This window comes from Stylophora pistillata, chromosome 6, assembly GCF_964205215.1.
Source record: "Stylophora pistillata chromosome 6, jaStyPist1.2, whole genome shotgun sequence".
NCBI lineage: Eukaryota > Metazoa > Cnidaria > Anthozoa > Scleractinia > Pocilloporidae > Stylophora > Stylophora pistillata.
In genome coordinates, this window is record NC_142524.1 from 14,078,763 (window position 1) to 14,099,140 (window position 20,378).

Consider the following 20,378-nt stretch of genomic DNA (forward strand, 5'->3'; position numbering starts at 1 on the left):
GTGGTCACGGAAGCCGGCCAGACTAAATGTGTCCAATTTCTGACCAATTATTAGGGCGATGATTAAAAACATTGAATGATTTTCTCAATGAATTGGTAGCAAAATCTTGCGAGGTACTTTCTATATGTAGCTGTGAAATATACGGAACGTTTTCCCGCCTTATGTGGCGGAAGAAATGCCACCGACACTCGGTGACGTCACGAAACGACAAAGCGCGTGGGTTAGAAAGTGATGTTTGCGCGAAGCATGTACGAGGAAGTTGTAGTGGAATATCTAAAGACTCTTGCAATGGGTTTTTTTTTTTAACTGGAATGCATGAGCGGCAAATTTTGTACAATTGATAAAATAAGCAGTAAGCAACAGAGGAGGACGAATTTTTTATTCGTGATCGACCTTACGTTATAGTTAATTGTTGCAGGTATGTGAGAAATGCTTTCAAAAGTGCAGTTATTCAAAAGCAGCGAAGCAACGATACAAAACAAATAAACAAATGAAAACACGAGCGAAAGAATGTGTGCCTGAAAAATAGCTCACCTATTTGAGGTCCTCAAGAAATGTCTCAGCTTCACTATGTTTATGACTTCCTGTTATTTGGTGAAACTATTTCCCGTCGTGAATCGATTTCCAAGCTGGACCCTCGCTGAGACGAAGTAGGAAAAATTGAAGTTTCTGGCTAATTTTCTGTACGAGAATCATCGCACAGCTCAAAAATATACATACTTAAGGAAACAACCAAAACAAAAAGGTATGATACTTGTCGATGCGAGCTGGAAAAAAAAAAAAAACAGATCACGTCCTTACAGTATATTGAATAAGTATTTGAACCCCTATTATGACATGATCTGTTATTCAAAACGGCGCCTCTCTGTGACATCATTTTATAGTCATATAGCCTTCCAACGGACGTTTTCTCACAGTCGGCGTGAAACTTTAGATTTAACCCGGCATGGGACTCACTGATAACATATCTCAACCTTTTCTTTTCGGAAAGTTGGTGCACTCTAGTGTCGATTGCTAAACAAACTCTGCATCGCCCTAAGTAAACTTTGCGTGGTTTATGACGTTTGAAGAGGGCCAATAAAACGCTATCATCTTGACAGCATATACTCTCTTTGCGAATTCCTCCGTCACTCCTCATGTTTTTTTAGGTTGGTGAGCGATTCATTTAAAACCAAAGAGCGGTGTCATCGTTAGCGTAATTCGAACTTGTTTTCTACAGAAATTTGACTCGAGTCATCGGGAATGAAACAACGCTTTCAAGTCCTGGGAGAACGCAATTGTGTTCGATAATTCAGTGATGCTGTGATTGTTTGTCGCGAGTGATGCTCAATTGGATTAAGCACCTTTTGAATTACCGTGTAATTGCCTAGAAGAGTCTTAGGCGAATTCAGAGTTCACTGCTCAGTTACATCAGTTCTGCGACAATGAGCTCGTATCGTCGTCGACAAAGTTATCCGCGATCTGCATCGGATCCTTCAAAAATGCAGGTAAAGAAGTAAAAGTGGTGATTGTTGTTTACACTTTTCAGAGTTCGTCGAGAGGCCCTTTTGTTTCAATAAGCATTAGTTCGATAAAGTGCTCAGTAATGGAAACATTTCTTTGCAAATAAATAGCCCTGGAAAAAATTCAGTGAGACGACGGGATCGATACCACTTATTAATGTTACTATGTTTCGAAGTTGTCCAAGTGAATAATCTAGAGGATAATCGACCTGCGAAAATTACCGACTGGAGGAGAGAAAGCGTTCAGAAAAATTTAATGAAGTAACAAGAAGCGTGTCTTTTTAAACATCTGGTAAGGTTTCCTGGTTTAATGCCATTTTCTCTGATTGTTAGCCCAGTATGGGTTGAAATATGGTCCCGCCTTTTTAATACGAGTGTTTTAGTGAACAATCGATAGAACTTTGACAAACATAGATAAGTAAATTGCCTTCGGCAAGTTGCAGTATATTGACTGATGACTGATGAAACATACGGTGTTCGATACGTTTTCAGAGATAAGAATGTAGGTTGATCAAAATAGATCTGTAATTTACTTAGTGCTTTTGTAATTTACTTAGTGCTTTTGTAATTTACTTAGTGCTTTTCTAATTTCTCTGGGTTTTTATTACACAGATAAGAGACAGACATTAAGACTGACCTTTTAACACGCTATTACAGCTGAGATTTTTATCATTTTTCTATTAGATGAGTTTAAAAGCTGGAAAACGGGAACACCTTCGATGATTGCTAATACAAAAATATTTCCCTAAATCTAATACCTGTCATTATCACCAGGAATCGTCAATTTGTTATTTGTTTCAACACTTCCTTTTATCGTATGATGAATTCTGAAAATTATATTAAGAGATTGAAGATATACATTTTTATTCTTTTTAGCCAATGAAACATCTTCCACGACGCAAGATCTCGGCGCCAGCGTACCGTCCAGGTCGCTCTCAGGTGGCAATGCCTGCAAATCGTAGAGCAAGTGTGGCGGTGGCCCCCCGGCGTATCAACAGAAGAGGAAGTGAGGTTAGTATGGGATTTATTTTGTTTAAAACTCTGAGGTTTTTTTTATAGACCAGAGACAAACCAATGTTCTGGTATTCATTATTTCTTCGTCGTATTCCCTGGGAAAAGATAACTCAGTCTGACCAACTATGATACGGCTAAAAGGCACAGGGAAACTGTGATCTAGTGATTCTTAGCCTTTGTAGAGTCAAAAGAATCACTAGACCTAGTGATTCTTAGCCTTTGTAGAGTACAAATAACATTTCTGTTAGGACGAGCTCAAACAACCTGTTGATAATTGGTCAAGATTAAGCTGCTGGTTCGAAGCTTATTTCACGGAAATGAAGAGAACAATTGAGTGTGTTTGAATGAACGGATGTAACTTTTAAGATCGTGTGTATGTGTGTTTGAATGGGGAAAAAAGAGGGTGAGAGTTTGTGCAAAGGCGCCATCAGGGATAACCTATCGCTTCAAATTTCGATAAATATATATTTCCCGCTCCCTTGTTCTGTTTGCGGCTTTTATAATGTAAAATATAATCAATAACTGTGACTTCAAAAAAGGTGGTTTTGCCTAAGGCAAAATATTCATAACTATTAAACATGAATTTGAATGAGTTCCATCAAATATAGGACTTATGGGTTTGGTTAACTTATTTCTTTGATTGGTACAGAAACAGAAAATTCGCCTTATTCTCTATAGTAAATACAGTATATAAGTGTAAGTGAACTTAAAAAAAAAAAAACCTGACACGGTTTGATGCTACTCTGGTTTAAGGATTTAATGAATGTAATGAATTATAATTCATGGACCAAAGTCTCGACACTCCTGTGTAGTACCTTCATCAGGGGTGATCTAATCACTGCAGCAAGAGGTCCCTTTATATGCTCACTAATATATATCAATAATACCCTATTGGTTGATTTTTTTTCGACAGCTAAAATAACTGGAAGATGTTCAGTTAATGAAAGAAAAAGCCTTAATTTTTTCGTGATGCGCTTTTGCCTTTTTGGTTTCTCTAGTTTACATGAACATATAGTAGGATTTGGGAGTCGAAAGGTTTTAGGAAATCGACTGAGGAGCTGGTCACGTTTTACCACAAGGGGCGTATAGCAACTGATGTCGCAGAGAGAAACGTGAACATGTCAAGGGTGTCAAACGGGAATTAAGCGTGTGCGGGGGAAAAAATCCTCATAAGATGAAGTTCCGAAAACTTCATACCCACTCAGTTTGCAAACATGAACTGTAGAACTGCACAGACTCTTTACCGAAAGTAAATGGGTAATTAATATGATACGTGAGTTCTCTTGGCATTAAAAAAAACATCCGATTAACCACATACTTAAGCAAGAAGATGAAGGCTTCACACAAACTGGTAATATCAACACACACTCTCGCTCCTTTTATACAAACTTAAAGATCTGCCAGCAGAGGTATTTTATATGTGTGCAAGAAAACTCAATTTGAGGCGACAGAACATAAAACAAAAGAGCAAAAGATTTCTCTCAGTTTCATGAGTTTATAAACTTAACCGTATTTTTTTCGATGGATGACTGAATACTTGAAAGTTCGGCCGAGGGTTTATTTCCACGATGTTGTTTTCTAGTTCTAAAAATTAATAGTACTACGAGGAAGAAAATCTAGCTATTTTTTGTCTTTTACTTTCCTTAACAGAACTATTTGGGCACCGCCTTACTTCCACCTTTCTGGCATGGAACCTTCTTCTTCTTGGCAGTATCAATGCCCTCTTCCTCATATAATTTTGACAATTTCTCCTTTATGCCTTCTGCCCATAATCTAGTGAAGGTCTGTCTCAAATTTCACAGGTCTTTGCTGGATGGAATCTTCTTGATTCATTCCGTTAGGAAGCACAAGCTTCTTCGCATGAGTTTCTGCGCCTCTGACACAAATGATCTCATTCAACCGAAAAAGACTGTGTGACGTCAAATCGGCGGTTTGAGTCTTCTCGCCTTTTGCGTGCTGCTTTGTTTATTATAACTATTCTTTCGTCTACAAATAATTGACATTCCGGTTGAACAAACAGCAACTGCAATTAATTTGCGTTAAACATAAGAGCTCTCTTGGGAGGTGCGTTGTCTTGGTTTTCATTCTTAGGGGATCAAATAAACATAGGCGAAATAAAAACTCAAATTCATGTGTACATGGAAAAGGCTGCTATGATCATACACGGACAATCACGTCGTCTGCTATGGCAGAGACACTTCACTTGCCGTTCATCAGCAACTTTTCTTTCAACCTAGAGAAATGTTTATTGAGTTGATAATTTTAAAGGAAGCCCTCTTCAGTGAACAACAGGTATAGTGAGCAAATTATTTTACTTTTTCGAATTTATTCCCGTCCAGTATGGCGGGGAATAACACTAGACTTCTATTAAAACAACAGAGCTGAACACACCTGTTATTAAAGTCACTCGAAAGATTGCTACCCCACATACAAGGTTCTCCCGGGTGCTCTGAAGCACAGATAGTACTTCTTCTATTATTTATTTATTTTACAGATATCATCATCTTTTCTTTCAACTAAAACGACTTGGACCCGCACAAGCACTTATGGCTACTTGTCTAAAGCTGTGAATTGGAAGTGAAGGTTCGGAAGCAAAATATAAAAATTTAGTCTTCATGCCACAGTTGTGAAAATACTTCTCTGTTATTGGAAGACTTGCAAAATTGTACTCATAATTTGAAGTTGATCTCATTGTAACACAATTCTGTTAATTACCCTGGGAAAACTTTCGGATTAAGCTATAAGCCCATTCCACAAGCTTGCCACTGCCACGTTACGTAAATTTGGCCACTGACAGCCACAGCTATCATTTGTTTCACAGTTCTTTTTGAACCTCTGGTTTTTCCTTGGCTGAATTCTTTCACTATTCTTTAATTGTCTTTCTCATACGTACATAACAAAACGAAGGTGCGAACGTTTAAAATATAAAAACATTGAAAGAAAGGAAAATATTTACAGGAAAGGAGTGCAAAGTTGCCTCTTAGCGCCAAAGCATGTTGTAGTTGTAACTGGAAGTACGTTTTTGTCTGAGAAAAAAAGTGTAGAATCTTTCGTGCTATGTAACATCAGTGCTTTGTTCAGAGAAATTACATTTGTTAAATTAATCCTCGAAAAACTCATGAGTTGCGTTCCAATCATAGTCAATAGACCCGTGGGACATAGACTTTTCAAAGTATGAAATGAACTAGCTAGAGCATTATGCATTTTACACAGAGTAAGACAACACATTTTAAAGACGTTTTCATGTCAAACTTTATCAAAATTGTCTGTCTTTTGGAAGATTGCATCACGGAGCTGAGCTATGGTGTTTCCTGAAACAGTCTTTATAAGCAAACAAGACTGAAATTTGGGAAACTAAGAACGGCATTTTTTTTTTTTTTTTTTTTGCAGCCTTGTCGGAAAAATGATAAAAGAAATTGCTATGAAGATAAAAAGATTAATGTCGCCAGTTTATTCCTAGTTGAGCAAAATAAATGAAAAAAAGCAGGAACAAAAAGCAAATAAGCAAACAGACAAGAAACCAAGTAATAATAAATATAGGAAAAAAGGAAAAGAGCAAAACATTATTTCTGATAAATATGATTGATGCTCTAAAAAACCATCTTTTGCAGGACCTTACACTATTGAATTCCAGGATCCAAACTTTGTCCACATAATTGATAATCTCCATCTCTGTTTTGTCAGTTTGTTGTGTACAATTTTCTCTATTCTCTTTACAACTCAACAGTCGATGAAATTTTTAGTGAAAGTTTCTTTTGAACCAGTGAGCTTGTGATAGGGCTTTCAACTCAGTTATGTCTGCACTTGTCTTCTGAATGAAATGTATTCATTCAATATTCACCCCGCACGTGCATGAAAACGTGTATGCAATATGCATTATCTTCAATCATTTCAATATCAATGCAGTGTTATGTAATGTCCGAGTGACACATAATATTAACGCTAATTAGTTACTCACCACTCAATACTTTATTCTCGTTCAACTCTCTTGCAAGAGTTGCACAACCACCGTTGCCAAACTATCACTCTCACGAAGTGCCGTGAGGTGAAAAAAAAAAGTTCATTCAAGCGCAATCATTGGCCGTGAGCAATGCAGATGACGAAACCATTCTTTTTTCACCGGAAAGTCTATTAGATGCGTTACCTCTTCCTGACTTTTAGCCGTAAAACTGGGTCGGTTTTCCCTCGGGTAAAAGACCAACAAACAGCTCAGAGTCAAATGATAACAGGATCAACAGGAGATTTATTTTGTGGTTGATTCTAACTGTGTATTCACATCATGAAATCAAACAACGAGGCCGACAGTGGCTTGTAACACGACTCCAATGCAAGGAATTGCAGACGATTCTTTCACTGACTCAGGATCGGTATGTTATTTGCAAAAATCATTCTTCGTCGTATATTGTACAGATATTACGTTATATATTGTAATCAATTATTGTTGATGTTTGGATCAGAATGGTAACAGTCGTTTTTTCGCAGTTTAAAGGCTTAAAAATGTTCATGCATATCTCGTCATTCACTGCACGCAATGCTTTAGTTTTAAAAGGTCACACTATACGCTAAAAGATTTGTAGGATTTTCACTTTGAAGCAGAAGCCCACTGACAAATAGGAAATTTCCTTCAACCGGAATCCTATATTGGTCCCTTAATTATGACTATAAAAACTGACTTTTAATGTAGACTAAACGGCGCCCACAAACCATCAAAACTTGGCGTCACGCAGTTTTCTAACCTTTTCACAAAATGATTTCTTCCCATTTTGTAAAACCGCAATTGCCAATAGAAATTGAAGTTTTTTCGGAAACTATGCTACAACACGAAAGCTTTCTTTATATTCCTGTAATATAAAAAGCAATATCATGGTGATACATTTTATACCAATACATCCAATACTTCAATCACTTCCCTTCAGTTTGCTTTGCATGTGTTGAATTCAGCTATGGTTTTTTTTTCACTCCTCATTTTGTTAAAATCTTTCGGAGTAAATGGAAAACTTTGGAATCAAATCTATCGTTTAAGTACCTATCTGGTTAAAATAACCCGTGTTTTAAAATCTTTCTTAATGTGATTTACAAATCATCTCCAGATTTTGCGCCCATGATGTAGATTTTGAACTTTAATGTTCTACTTGTTAACGGTTGGGTAGTCACGTAACCCTTTCACAGTAAAACGGCTTGAAATCATTACTTAATTGTCTAAATATGTTAACAATATTAATCTTTTTCTAAGAAACCAAGTGAACCGGAGACAAGATGAAAGTATCCGTTTTCACCCTGATGATAATTATCATTCTGTCAACTGACTTTTGTCAATTACATCCGCTTCTGTTTTACGATAGGAGTGCGGCGACATACCCCGCTTCCGTTGTACATGATATACTGAATAACAAGGTGACATCACTCTTATTCTGTTTCAGGCACCAGCTCTTACAGTTATTGCAAGACGACGAAATTCGCAAGTGGCATATCCAGTAGGGTTGAGAAGAAAATCAAGAGCTACCAGCGCAGGTAAGAATAGAAGGTTCGGTTTTTCTTAGAAGATATTTCCTTCTGCAAGCCTGTGGCACACTGTTAAAAATACTAAAACAAGATAGAAGATCAGATAAAGTTGTTTTCATTCACAAATCTTGAACGGATCGTTGTCTCGTTTTGAGGTTAGAAAAGCGCTCTCTCTTAAGATACTTTTGGGAAAATGTCGGTTTGGATTCAGTCTTTGGTCTCTGGAGCGACTAGCCAACGTGACTTCTCCAGCAACTACAACAACGCAAGACTGTTACTATTAAATCGATCCTTTTTTTAAAGTTGCCTTCTGTAGCTTAATATTGATAAATCTCCCGCAGAAAATGGCAATGTAGGTAGAAATACAAACACGAACAATATACACGTAGATAAAAGGAAAAGAACGTTTTCACGTCGATAGCAAATCAAAGGAATGTTAGAAATTATTGTCATGGTGGCCTAGTGTGTTATATTTAAATCACTAGAACACGATCAAAATTATGTCGTAAAATACTTCAACGTGCGGGTTATTTGATGGACCCACGGTGAGATGTTGTTAATGTTAACTTCACTACAAACAATTTTTTTTTTTATTGGAGAATGTGAAACCTAAGAACCTCTTTCTTGCCGACACGGTGTTTAGGGAGGGTGGCGGCGTATGATTATTTATTAAAATCCAACCGCAGTATACAGGGATTTTCGATGAATATTTTGTGACCGCAAACGATTTTTCGCGGTTGGTATCACGAAAATCTGAGAAACGGCAATTTTTAGCGGAAAGAATTTGCGTGATCTCGTGTTTTCATTTCACGTGTCACCGTTGTCATTTTGTACTGTTCTAGATCAGTCATCATTGTTTCTTAGGATTTTCTTCAGTTCGCTACATTTAAGGTGTGTTAATTAACACATCTCTGCGTGGGTTAATATCGTCACTCTCAAGGTAACAAGATTAAGTTTTCTGTTTGATTTAAATCAAACTGCATTAGAAATAAATAGAATGAAGAAAAATGACAAAGAAAATCTTGGAAATGATATTCGATCGATTTGAGAATCCATAGGCGGGTGAGAAACAAAGGATCGTTTTCAGTTAAGTGACGATGGACACATATTTACTTGATTTGTAATATTTTGAAGTTGTGTATTAAAGAGTTTTACAACACTCGCCAATTCGTGTACAATGCGTCAATTTGAGCCCAATGATACTGAAGTAGCAGTCAAGTAGAATAATCTGTAGAGAATCACGCAACTTTTGGAACACACACGAAGACTTCGAACAACATTTGCAATTTTACTTCACTCTGGTTACCCTTGCATCTAAGCATGTATCAGGCTGATCTCGGTAAGCATGCGCACTAACAGCGTATATATAACCAAAGGTCAAGTAGAATTCCATGTTGCCTTTTTTCACAGATAATCAGCTCAGTATACAAGCAAAAGCCAAACATGAACTGTTAGCCAACCTTGTCCTTCCTGCGTGCGTCGACCAACCTCCAAGAACGAGAGAAAGAAGAAACACTTTTACCTTCCAGGCCCCCAGTATGCGAACCAAGAAAGACGGTATGTATGCCTCATAATTTCTGCTCCGTTTAATATGTGGCGCTGTCGAGGGAGAGGAGTCTGCGCGTTAGTCAAATAGCCAGTCTCTCTCAATTATTTGGGAACCTTTTAGAATCAAAATTGCGAGGAAAAGAAGGCAGATTTTGGACTTTTGTCAGCGGATTCCTCTCCTCAGCAGCAAACTTTATACGACGGCCAGACTTGAAGCTGACGTAGAGCTGTGATGCACGTGTGTAGTATTATGCTTTGACCAAGCGCTACGCTAATTTGTGCCTTTACTCTTACCTAAACGTTGAATTGACTCAGGCTAACACCATAGTATAGTAACGCTGAAAAAGAGCAGAATTTTTGCTGTCTCTGATTGATCTTTGGAGAGATGCACAACTGCTCATGTAGGAAACAGAGGCTTGCCGAATAAGTACAAAGAAACTCGCTTTCACGTGAACACAGACTTGAAATTAATTAGCTTTTACAGTTTATTAGCATACATCGTAAAATGCGACCACACGCAACTAGAAGATGAATAAGAAAAAAAACCGTGACGAACTAACATTGTTCCGTAAATTAAATGATTAAAATAATCGTTCTCTGGAGGGAAGGTGTGCACAAAGTCCACCTTCAATTTTTTTTATTTTAGTTTACTTATATTGTGTTAGTCTACGTCCACATCCGTTCACCTAAATGCCTGTCATTAGTTTCCTTCATTATAATTTTTGATCACATTTGGTTGCAACATCTGTTGTAAGAACAAATGATTTATTTAAAATGCATATTTCCTACCCTACAATTACGAGGAAGTGTTCAAACAATCACCTCGATTAAGACTGGTCAGCTTTATATTGCATGTACATCGCAAATGTCGTCAGAAGAAACTTATGAAAAATCTTGTGGAAACGTTGAAAATCCATCAGATTTTAACGGTTGTAAAGTAACACGCAGTGGTGGTTTAGGAAAGCTCGTTAGTTTTTCTTCCCACAAAGATTTTGTTCCATACTTAATCATAGGCCGGAAACGTATTTTATCACCCATATAAACTAATTATTCAACTTGATGATTTCACGAGCCACTTTTTTGTTCTGTGTTTTCGCTCTGTTTTTCGTTTGTCTGTGTTTTCTTCTTCCTTCTTTGCTATCATTACTACTGTTATCATTATTATTATTATTATTATTGTGTTCCGTTTTAATTCATTATATTTTATAAGTGTTAATGTATTCTCCGCTAGCGTCGCGACGATTAATCATCGATTGGAGACGTGATAAAGTTGTTTACTTGTCTGCTTCAAATACCATAAAGCCAACTTGTCTGAGTTTACTTTTTCAATACAGAAAAGAGATATCAAGTCGCTAAGGAGATCTTAGAGACAGAGAAGAAGTATCTCTCCTGCTTAAGGACTCTTAAAGAGGTAAGATTTGCACTTCATGGTTGTAGGTCACAGTGAATGAATGAGTCTTCCGAACTCGTTAATGAAGACTTTGTCTCTAAATATCGTTTATGTTTACCTCTTAAAAAGCAAAAAAAAACTTTTTTACACTTACCCTTGAAACATTGTGAAATAAGTGACGTTCATCTCTTGAATTGAATTATTTTCTGAGCTGTTTTCCATTCCATTATTTTTCCAGAATGAGCGTCAAGAATTCTGGAATTACGATATTTTACAGTGCACTCTTAAAAAGTTTTCTTATCATACCAATTTTATATTTTACTTCTAGGTTTTTGAGGAACCAATGAGGGAAAGCAATTTAATGTCGTCCAAAGAAATTGAGTAAGTACAGTTACAAGGGGACATTCTAATATATCATTAGTAATGATCAATAAAACTGTAATAATGTTAAGTATGCTTTACTACTTGAATAAACAATATATAGTCGTCATCACCATTGCCGTTATTATTGTTTTTGTTGGCGCTTCAAGTCATTCTGTAAGCCTCCTCCATCACTTTTTAACGAATAATTCTTAAAGCACGATCGTTCATTTCTAAAATGCAAAATTGGCTATTTTTTGCGAGTCTTGAGGGTCGAAGCGGCCAAAATGAAGGAAGAAATATTCTCTTGGAGTGCTCTAAAACCTACGCGCCTCGCAGGCTATATATTGTTCCCAGCTCGGTGCCAAGTCGATAAAAGTGTAATTCCTGTAAGACCTGCAACATTTTGATTATTATATGATGTGCTTTACTTACTTGTACTTGCAAACATACTTTTAGTGTGCTGTTTCCTGGAGAACTGGTGCATATCTTGACAAGTCACACCCATTTTATGAAAGATTTAGAAGAACGACTTCAAAACTGGAAATTACACGGCATTGTTGGAGATATTTTTACCAAATTAAGCAGCTCTTATCATGTAAGTTTCACTTCTTAAGCTTTGAAAGAACAGCCTAAGTTAATCAGTCTTAAGTATGGCCTCAAAAAGTCGTACTTGCACTCAGACACAATAACTTCCTGAGTAGGTTTTTTTTCACTTTGGTCCGAAGCTGTAAGAGCTCTTTGAACCTCTGTTTGTTTGTTTTCTTTGTCACTTGGCTTAATACCAAACAATGTTCCATTATTCCACAGATCGATGTCTTACGAATCTATTCCAATTACGTCAACAACTTTCCTAGGGCAATAGGCGTGATAAACAAAAGTTCAAGGGGATCACATAAATTTAGGAAATTCTTACAGGTAAATTTATAGCACGATTTCTATCCAGTTTGGTTACTCGTACCAGTCTTTTTTTAGACATGATAGTGATGCGCCTTACATTGTTTTTCTCTTTCAGAGCTGCTCCTCAAATTCAGAATGCGAGGGACTAGATCTACCTGCTTTTCTCCTTACTCCAATACAACGACTTCCTCGATACGTCCTTCTTCTCAGGGTAGGTCTCTAGAGGGTAATTTTCAGTATTATGATAAAGTTTGGATATAATGTGCGCTGCAGCTGCCAGTGGTTGAAGGGGGTGCTCTATCAGAGTACAGAGCATGGAGCTGAGTTAAAGCTGTCACGCCATCTGCCAAGTTTGATTATGTGTAGCTTTTTTTCAAAAGGGGGGAGAAACACTCCACTGCGTCTCTTGTTTCTCCTACACTTCGTTCGTGCTCTAGCCGCTTCCTGCGTCTTTTACAACAGAAAAGAGCACAGTCAAGGCTTCTTTATTTCTTAATTCAAAGAAATGCGAACTTTTGTTTCACTAAGAAATTTTGAAACTCACTCATAGCGATTACGATTTTTGGAAATGCAAAACCGTTTTTGTCATTTTCTATGTTTCTTTCACACAAATTTTCAATGCTGAACAGATGCATCTAATCATACGTGGCGTTGTCTTCCCAAGAAACCGTTATTGTGTTGAAAGTATTTTCATTAGAGTTGCAACAGTTGAATATTAAAACACTTCGATTACTTTTCATCTAGCTGCGGTATCACATGATAACAACTGATGATCGAGGAGGCAAAAACAGTTCTCAAGTCTTTCGATTGGTCCTTACCGCTGCTGATTCGTTATATATATTTTTTTTTAGCTATGGTAAAAATGGATTTAAAAACATTTGAATAGTGCTTAGATTACGAACTCATAATCAAATCAAATGCAGGCAGTTAAAAAGAAAACTAGAATTTGTATTCATGAAACAAACGTTTTTGTTTCCATAGCAACTTTCAAAGTACACAGATGCTGGACATCCTGACAGTTTTCACATTGCGAACGCCTTGGAAACAATGAAACAAATGATCAACATTCTAAATGATTCCATCCAGAGCTCTTGTAAACTAGCAAACAACACGCAGCTCAAACGGAGCTTCAAGAGAAAGTAAGTTTTTTTCTTCTTTGACAATGTAAATATGTGAAAATCTTTGTCAGTCAGTAAAACAGACACAAGCCGTGCTGTGTAAAAGAGTTAATTTATCCATAATATATATTGCCGCTTTATATAGATATCAGCGCATACACATTAAATTTTCTCCTGATTAACTTGAGAAAATGAACGCCAAGCGTTCCCTGTCAATGCATTGCCACTGACCTTAACACCTCATTCCCAAGTAGCTAGTGAAAAGAATAACTCATTTTTCTACTTTTGTTTCAGGTCGTTGAGAAGAAAGGGGAAAGAACTTCAGAAGAGCAGGCAAATTTTACAAGAAAATGATAGGTATGCATTTAATTGGACGCAACCCCAAACGTTCCGCAATTCTTCATATTGTGACCATACATTGCAACCACTATTCAAAGTTTTACGTAATCTTCCTAACTAATGAATTTATAGAGCCGCTGTAATATATTCGAAAGTATAACATAAACTACCATTAAACACAGTAACAGTGATGGTTGGTCGCTCTCAGTTATTGCTCACTCTTTTTGCAATAAGTGCAAGTTATGCAATAGATTACATTGGCGGAGGTGCACGTGAAGTGATCGGTGATCTTAATGGATCGTTTAGGTCCCGATATTAATCAGTCTTGTGAATGAAATATATATACTTAAAGTCCATCGACTGTTTTGTAAGATACATTTTTTAATATATCTTAATGTTCTTCTTCTCCTTAAACAGCATGTCTGTGATAACTAGCAGTGTGTCAACGATATCGATGGACTCCTCTGGACCACTCACGACTTGTTCTCAAGATACATCAGCTGAGAGAGATACGCAACAAACTGTTACTTCAAAGGACAAGTGAGTTACACAGGATTCTTATGAAATTCTTATGGGTGAACAAGTTGCATATAGAAAGGAACGATCTACTCTTGAAGGCAAAAATTCATAGGGAATTCCAATAACCAAAACATAATGTACATAAAGTTGTAGCTTACGGCACCGATGCTTAATGCATAAAGGAAGGTTGAAGTACAAAAAAGTAGTGTGCTTTCAGTATCGTTTACGCCACATACCTGATGTACAAAGGTTTCTGGTATTGTTATCAAAAGGTGTAGTTTGTGTGGCTTTGATTATCCATTCAGATCGGTTTCGATACGAGATTGAGACACGACATAACGACTGCTCCTTTTTTTAAATTTTTTTCGTGTTCACAGTGCATCAGGTGGTGAAACATCCTACGAGAGAGAGACATATGAAGAGATGGCCGCCATTGAAGAAGAGGCGATTGAGGATTTAAAAGATAACAAGAATCAAGGGTGAGTTTAAATTGGAGTTGAAGAGGAGAGAGCTTTTTTTCGTAAAGCCATACCATTAATCAACCATAGACTGTGGTGATTAGAGGTGAAATGGAACAATGTACAGGAAAACGGCACTTGTTGATGGAGGACATATATTTGGAGGGAAATGTTCGAAAACGGGGCGTGCAGTTGACTAGGGATCAAATTGATATGATATCTAACAAATTATGTGATTCTATCTATAGTTGTCTTTCATTTTTACTCTTTTATTCACTCTTACGAACACTGCTGTCTTTAAGTTGTCAAGTCTAAAAATGAACACCACTGTTTTTATTGTGTTCTCAGGCAAAATGTGTTTCGAATGGCAGCGGATAGTCTCATCAGGAATTGGCAACGGCGTTCTAGGAAATGGCGTCGATCAACAGAGGAACCTTTCAAAAGCGAAAGTTTGAGTGAAAATGATGGGAGAGCAAAGGAAAACGAAACAAACGAAAATGAAAATAAACACTATGCACTTGCTGAAGGCCAAAATGAGGATGAAAATGCAAATGTGAGCTTAGATGATAAAGACGTTAGAGTGAGTGGAACACCACCGTGCACTCCATTTAGAAAAAATGCTGTTGTGTCTCGTGCGAGACCTCGTCCAGTTTCTTTAGGATATTTGTCGACTAATGATCAATTAAAAGAGCATCAGCAGAGAATCAAGGGCAAGGTGTTATCGGACCCTAGTTTAGCAAAGGATGATGATTCACTTGAGTGTACAGGAGATGTGTGGATACCAAGGAGCCAAACACTTTCATCAAAAAGGAGGCCATCTGATAATTTTCGAAGGTCAGTTTGCTCTAGTGTGGTGTCAGGAGACTCATCGCCCTCAACGGGAAGCAAGAAGAGCTTATCGCGAATTTCCCAAGAAAGTCTGGCAGATTCTGGACTTTCTGAAACACCCGGGAGTTCACCATCAAACACACTGAACAACAGAACTCAAAAAATCTTAAAAGAGAAAAGAGACAAGCTTAGTAGTTCATCGCTCACCAATGTTTCGGTAACAAATGAACCTAAACGTAAACTATCTCAGCTGAATAGGAGGAGCTGGGGTGACTGGGTGTCTGCCGAAATGGAAAATACACAGGATGAGTTGTCTGTAGAAAGAGACGATCAAGTTGACGATGTCAGCGTTAAGAATAAACGCAGGTTTAAGGATGTTATGAAGCAATTTTTCTCTTCCAAGAAAAAGTGAGTAGCATGATGGAATAGCATCTAAATAGAGTTTTGTGTTCGTTGGTCTTTAACTTCCTCTATAAAAATGTTTGCTTCAGCTTCAGTTAGCCCAGCATAGTACTTTGAAACATATTTTCTTTGGAATCAATATAGAACACAAGAGAGATAGACAATCTAGGTAAATAAATGAGTTAGCAGCATTGCTTCAGAACTGTTGGGGGGGTAGGGGGGGGGGGGTGAGATGGGGATCACATGTTCATGTGTGTTGGAATCTCATCAATCCCGTCATCATTGTTAATCGTCCATAATTACAATTTAGATCAATCCATCAAACTTTTTTACAAGTTCAGTCGAACCTGTATTAAGCTGAACTGTATCAAGCAGACACCCTGTAGCGGTCGGTTGTCAAAGCACATTTTTTCTCTTTCATTATTGTATTTTTCACCTCTCTTAAGCGGTCACCTCTTTGTGACTTCATGTTCGACTGTATGTGACAATTTTCCGATGAAAGTGCTCCGAAGAAAATATTTCCTTCTTTTTCTTTTTTTTTAACACAGGATCAATCACTCGAATCCACTGTACTCTGAAGAAACGAATGCAAACACGCCTTGTTCAACGAAGAGACCTCTCAGGTCTCAAAGATCATCAGATCCTTGTGCAAAAGTTTCCACGGTTTAGCAGTACAAGATTAAGAGAACTTACTCAGTGCTTGGCACTGAGGTCGACCAAGAATTCAAAGGACGTCAGTTTTACTTTAGGAAGCTCGTGCGAAACCTCAGAGACGTTCATTGGGGCAACTTGGACTCATCATGTCCTCTCACTTAACCAACTACAGCTGATTAGTTGGTTCTTGAACGCACTCTCTTTCTCGCGAAGGGACGCTTTTCTGATATTTTACATCAAACGGTATTCAGAAAAACTACAAAGCTGGCGCCTATTGTGTTTTATTACTATTTGACATACATTCCGAACTCTAAGTAAATTAATGAACAACAAGTATATTATCGTATTGTTACTGCTCGTGTTTTACAACCGATGTGAGGTGAGCTTATGATTGGCTACTCAGAATTATTTATCTTCTATCAAAATTTTACCAGTAACGGATCATAGCCGGTAAAAAACAAAAAAAAAACAAAAAAAAAACAAAGTAGTGCTCAAAATAACAGCTAGGTTCATTAGCATTCTGTCTTTGATATACGTAGTGTTTATTGTAAAAAAAAAAAAAAACTGAAAAGATCTTTAATTAAGTAGAGTAACTCTCCGCTGTTAATACATTAGAAGAAAACATACAATCTAAACTAAAAGTCAACAAAACGTTTTAGAGATTGATTAACACCTTTCACAAGAATACCCCAGAGTTTTGTTTTTCTCTTTTCACTTTGGAGAGCCATTCAAAACCTTTGCCTCCATCTTGTCCTTTTTGTTTTTGTTCGTTTTTTGTTTGTTTGTTTTGTTTGTTTGTTTGTTTTGCTTTATTTGTTGTTTGCTTGTTGTTTTAGTTTTTTCATGGATAGTAGAATGTCTTATCAGACACATTCGGCATTCTTTAAGATCGATTGAAAATAAGTGATAAGACGAGTATGAGAAACAGACTAAAATTACCCGAAAATCAGAAACAAGACGAGTAATGTTAAACTACCTTGCCATTACTTGAAATGTATCTCTAGTGTAATGTAGTCGCATTTGTTTCATGTTGTGAATTGTTGTGATGGCTTACTCTGTGATAAAGTATTTACTACCCATCGTGAGCTCGTTTACGGCTTTTCAAAGCCGCTAACATGCACTTTTAGTAGTAGCACCCCAAAACAGATTGGACACTACAAAATGTAAAACAAACCGACGAGGATGGGATTCGAACCCACGCGTGCAGAGCACATTGGATTAGCAGTCCAACGCCTTAACCACTCGGCCACCTCGTCCGCGCTCTAATAAGTGGCACAGTGGAAAAGAAAAGAAAAAGCAACAAACCAGCCTAAGCAAAACAAGTGTGCTCAAACGAGTGTTTCACAATTTTACGGCAGCTTTTCGTTCACCACAATTATTCCCCGTGGGTCATTGTTCTTTTAAGACATCATTATACCAGTGGCAGTTAAAATAAGAGTAAATGTTTGACAATAATTCAGCAAAATTGGTGCACATTCTTCAAGGCATGTCTTGAGGCCTTTCTTTTTCTTTTATAATTATTTTATTCGGTGGGGGCGCATAACGATATCCCTGGGAAAGAAATCTAGCCTGCAGAGTAGGCGTAACTTTGGTAAAAATTATAGTGGCAACCTTTGATTTCGGCAGCAGCAGTTTCTCTCTTGAAGAGATAAACTTTGTACCAAGGGTGTGAGTGACGGTTTTTAAACGATCGCGAGCCTGTAACGTCAATGCATCCTAATAAGACGCTTTCATTGCAAGCTGAAAGAAATCCAACCATGATACCGAGGTCACAATTGCCAAAAACTAAAAGCTAAATTTACGACTAAGAATTTTGATGAGCTTCAGCCGGCAAAATTTGTTAAAGGGAAAAATTTAAACAAAACATTAAATTGTATCAAACATTTGAGGGAGATTTGACAGACATTTTGGAATGGAATCCAGTAGAGTCGCACTGAGTTTGATTGATTCGTGTGCGCCGGCGCGTTTCTGGAGTCGTAGCAGCGGTAAAGATAATGCAGTGATATCTTAAAGCGCCCCTGAGACGAAAATTGACCATTTTCTTTTGGGCTAATTCTTTTACAGAATGTTGAATTGGGTCAAGTTAAAATCCTTTTTTGCCATTAAAAACTCAAAATAAACCTTCGATAACCAATTTTTACCGCTTCAAAGTCGTCCAAAAATCGTCCGCCATTGCTGAAAACATTCCAGCCGAGCCCGCAATGGTACAGCAGGAAACGTCATCATGACTTCAAAGGCTCGACAAACTTATGCTTTGCATTGTCACAACTCTCTATGTCCGCTGCAAAGAGAATCACACATATTGCTTTTTTGAGAACTATTTCGTTGTCAGTCGTGAAATGTCGATTTTGTCTGACGATGAGTTGTCCCAGAAATCATTTGAAGCTTCTGTGGATAGTTTTGCGCAAGCAAACGATGAATTTTTGCCATGCGAATAAAGATAAATACAGAATGGCACGGACTCCCCATGTGGCCTTTGTGGTCACATTGCTTTATCGCCTTCAAATTGTATTTTTGCTTGTCGTAAGGGATTTTCCTTTTTTGTAAGAAATGATCGAGTGATATATAAAAATTGTTTTCGGCAATGACTGATTGTGTATCAAGGCTAGGCGGATATTGGGAGTTTGTGAAAGCCATCATTTCTAAGCCATTTATGTGTTTGCCCCGATACATTTGGTCAATGATCTCATTAACGCTTTCCTGCGTGTTTTTTTTACCATCGGTCGGCTTTGAGAGGCTTGAAGTGAACTCTGTTGTTGAGTTGCACTTCGGCCTCTTGTTTTTTCTATCTTATTCATGATGACTATTGTTGTCAGTGCTTCGGAGAGGTTCAAAGCAGAGTTTGTTTCAACTCTTTCAAAGCCGTGACCTCGTTGCATTACAAAGTATTTTTTGGCTTAGATACAGTCTGCAAATTGTGTTATGACAATTTTCCAAGTAGCTCTGAAGGGCGATAGAAGTCTGAGCCGGTAGCATTCAGTTTGATATGAAACGGTAATGGTTCTTTGTTTTGTCCGTGAAAGGTGTAACGGAGGCACATTCGTCTTGCGAATAAATCTCGCAAAAGTTGGCCTGATTTCACATTCGTTTATCACGGGTGTTGGGATGACTGTTTGAGACCCTTAGATAGCACCCTGGCTTGGCTGTCAGATGGTTGATAGTTTGAGAGGAAATACATTTTCATTTTCTCGGATTTTTGGCTGGAAGCCTACATTTTAAAGTGTTTCTACGCTCCCTGATGTGTCTTAAGCTGTTTGTTCTACTTTCGCTGATACTAAAGCCAGAGCACACAATTGTATTTTTCATCTCTTTTGTCTAAAAGTGAGCTCCTTGAGGTCAGAAATGTCATTCCTCAACTCGGCTATTTTATCATTCTTATTTACAATGTTCACCGAGTACTTTCCTTTGTGGAGGGTATTCTGCCAGAGAGTTGTTAAAGGTGGATATTGATCAGCGCATATGTAAAGGTGACAAAACCCGTGGAAGTTCGTAGACTTCACTTTCGTCGAGATCGCACAGAGGACGTTTTTTCTTGTCCCTTTTTTTAAACAGTAGGCACTGAACCCGACAGAATTCTTCGCCTAGATCTTTCAAGGTACACAGATCTCTCGAAACAGTCCTCCGGGAAGTGTTCGGAGTAGATCACAAATATTCCTGCAGGATTGAAGTTTGCTCGGCGAGTTCGCACAAATCGCATCCGTTTGTCCCGCTGTGATCTATTTGCAAGGCTCCGATGCAGAGAAATACCTACAGCATGGTCTGCACGACTACTTCAGCTTTGAATTACGCATCGAGCCTAGTCATTTTTGTTTATTTTTTGTAAGAATAGAGTAAAGGACTCTGT

General features: G+C 37.7%; 1 protein-coding gene and 1 non-coding gene across 5 annotated transcripts in view; one reads left to right on the plus strand and one right to left on the minus strand.

Annotated features, from left to right (window-relative positions):
- LOC111343906 (uncharacterized) overlaps positions 1-17,580 on the plus strand; it is a 30,608-nt gene extending 13,028 nt beyond the window's left edge. For all 4 annotated transcript variants that reach the window (XM_088763476.1, XM_088763477.1, XM_088763478.1 and 1 more), the window contains 14 exons: positions 2,379-2,513; positions 7,937-8,027; positions 9,429-9,575; positions 10,901-10,977; positions 11,285-11,337; positions 11,776-11,914; positions 12,127-12,234; positions 12,332-12,427; positions 13,198-13,355; positions 13,629-13,691; positions 14,091-14,213; positions 14,570-14,671; positions 14,999-15,886; positions 16,429-17,580. In XM_088763476.1, coding sequence (XP_088619602.1) covers positions 2,379-2,513; positions 7,937-8,027; positions 9,429-9,575; positions 10,901-10,977; positions 11,285-11,337; positions 11,776-11,914; positions 12,127-12,234; positions 12,332-12,427; positions 13,198-13,355; positions 13,629-13,691; positions 14,091-14,213; positions 14,570-14,671; positions 14,999-15,886; positions 16,429-16,549 — 2,301 coding nt within the window. In that variant the 3' untranslated portion in view covers positions 16,550-17,580. The remainder of the gene's footprint in view (positions 1-2,378; positions 2,514-7,936; positions 8,028-9,428; positions 9,576-10,900; positions 10,978-11,284; positions 11,338-11,775; positions 11,915-12,126; positions 12,235-12,331; positions 12,428-13,197; positions 13,356-13,628; positions 13,692-14,090; positions 14,214-14,569; positions 14,672-14,998; positions 15,887-16,428) is intronic.
- Positions 17,581-17,708: 128 nt separating this feature from the next.
- Trnas-gcu (transfer RNA serine (anticodon GCU)) lies at positions 17,709-17,790 on the minus strand. Its single transcript has one exon. It is a non-coding gene; the product is annotated as a tRNA-Ser (tRNA).
- Positions 17,791-20,378: the final 2,588 nt, after the last annotated feature.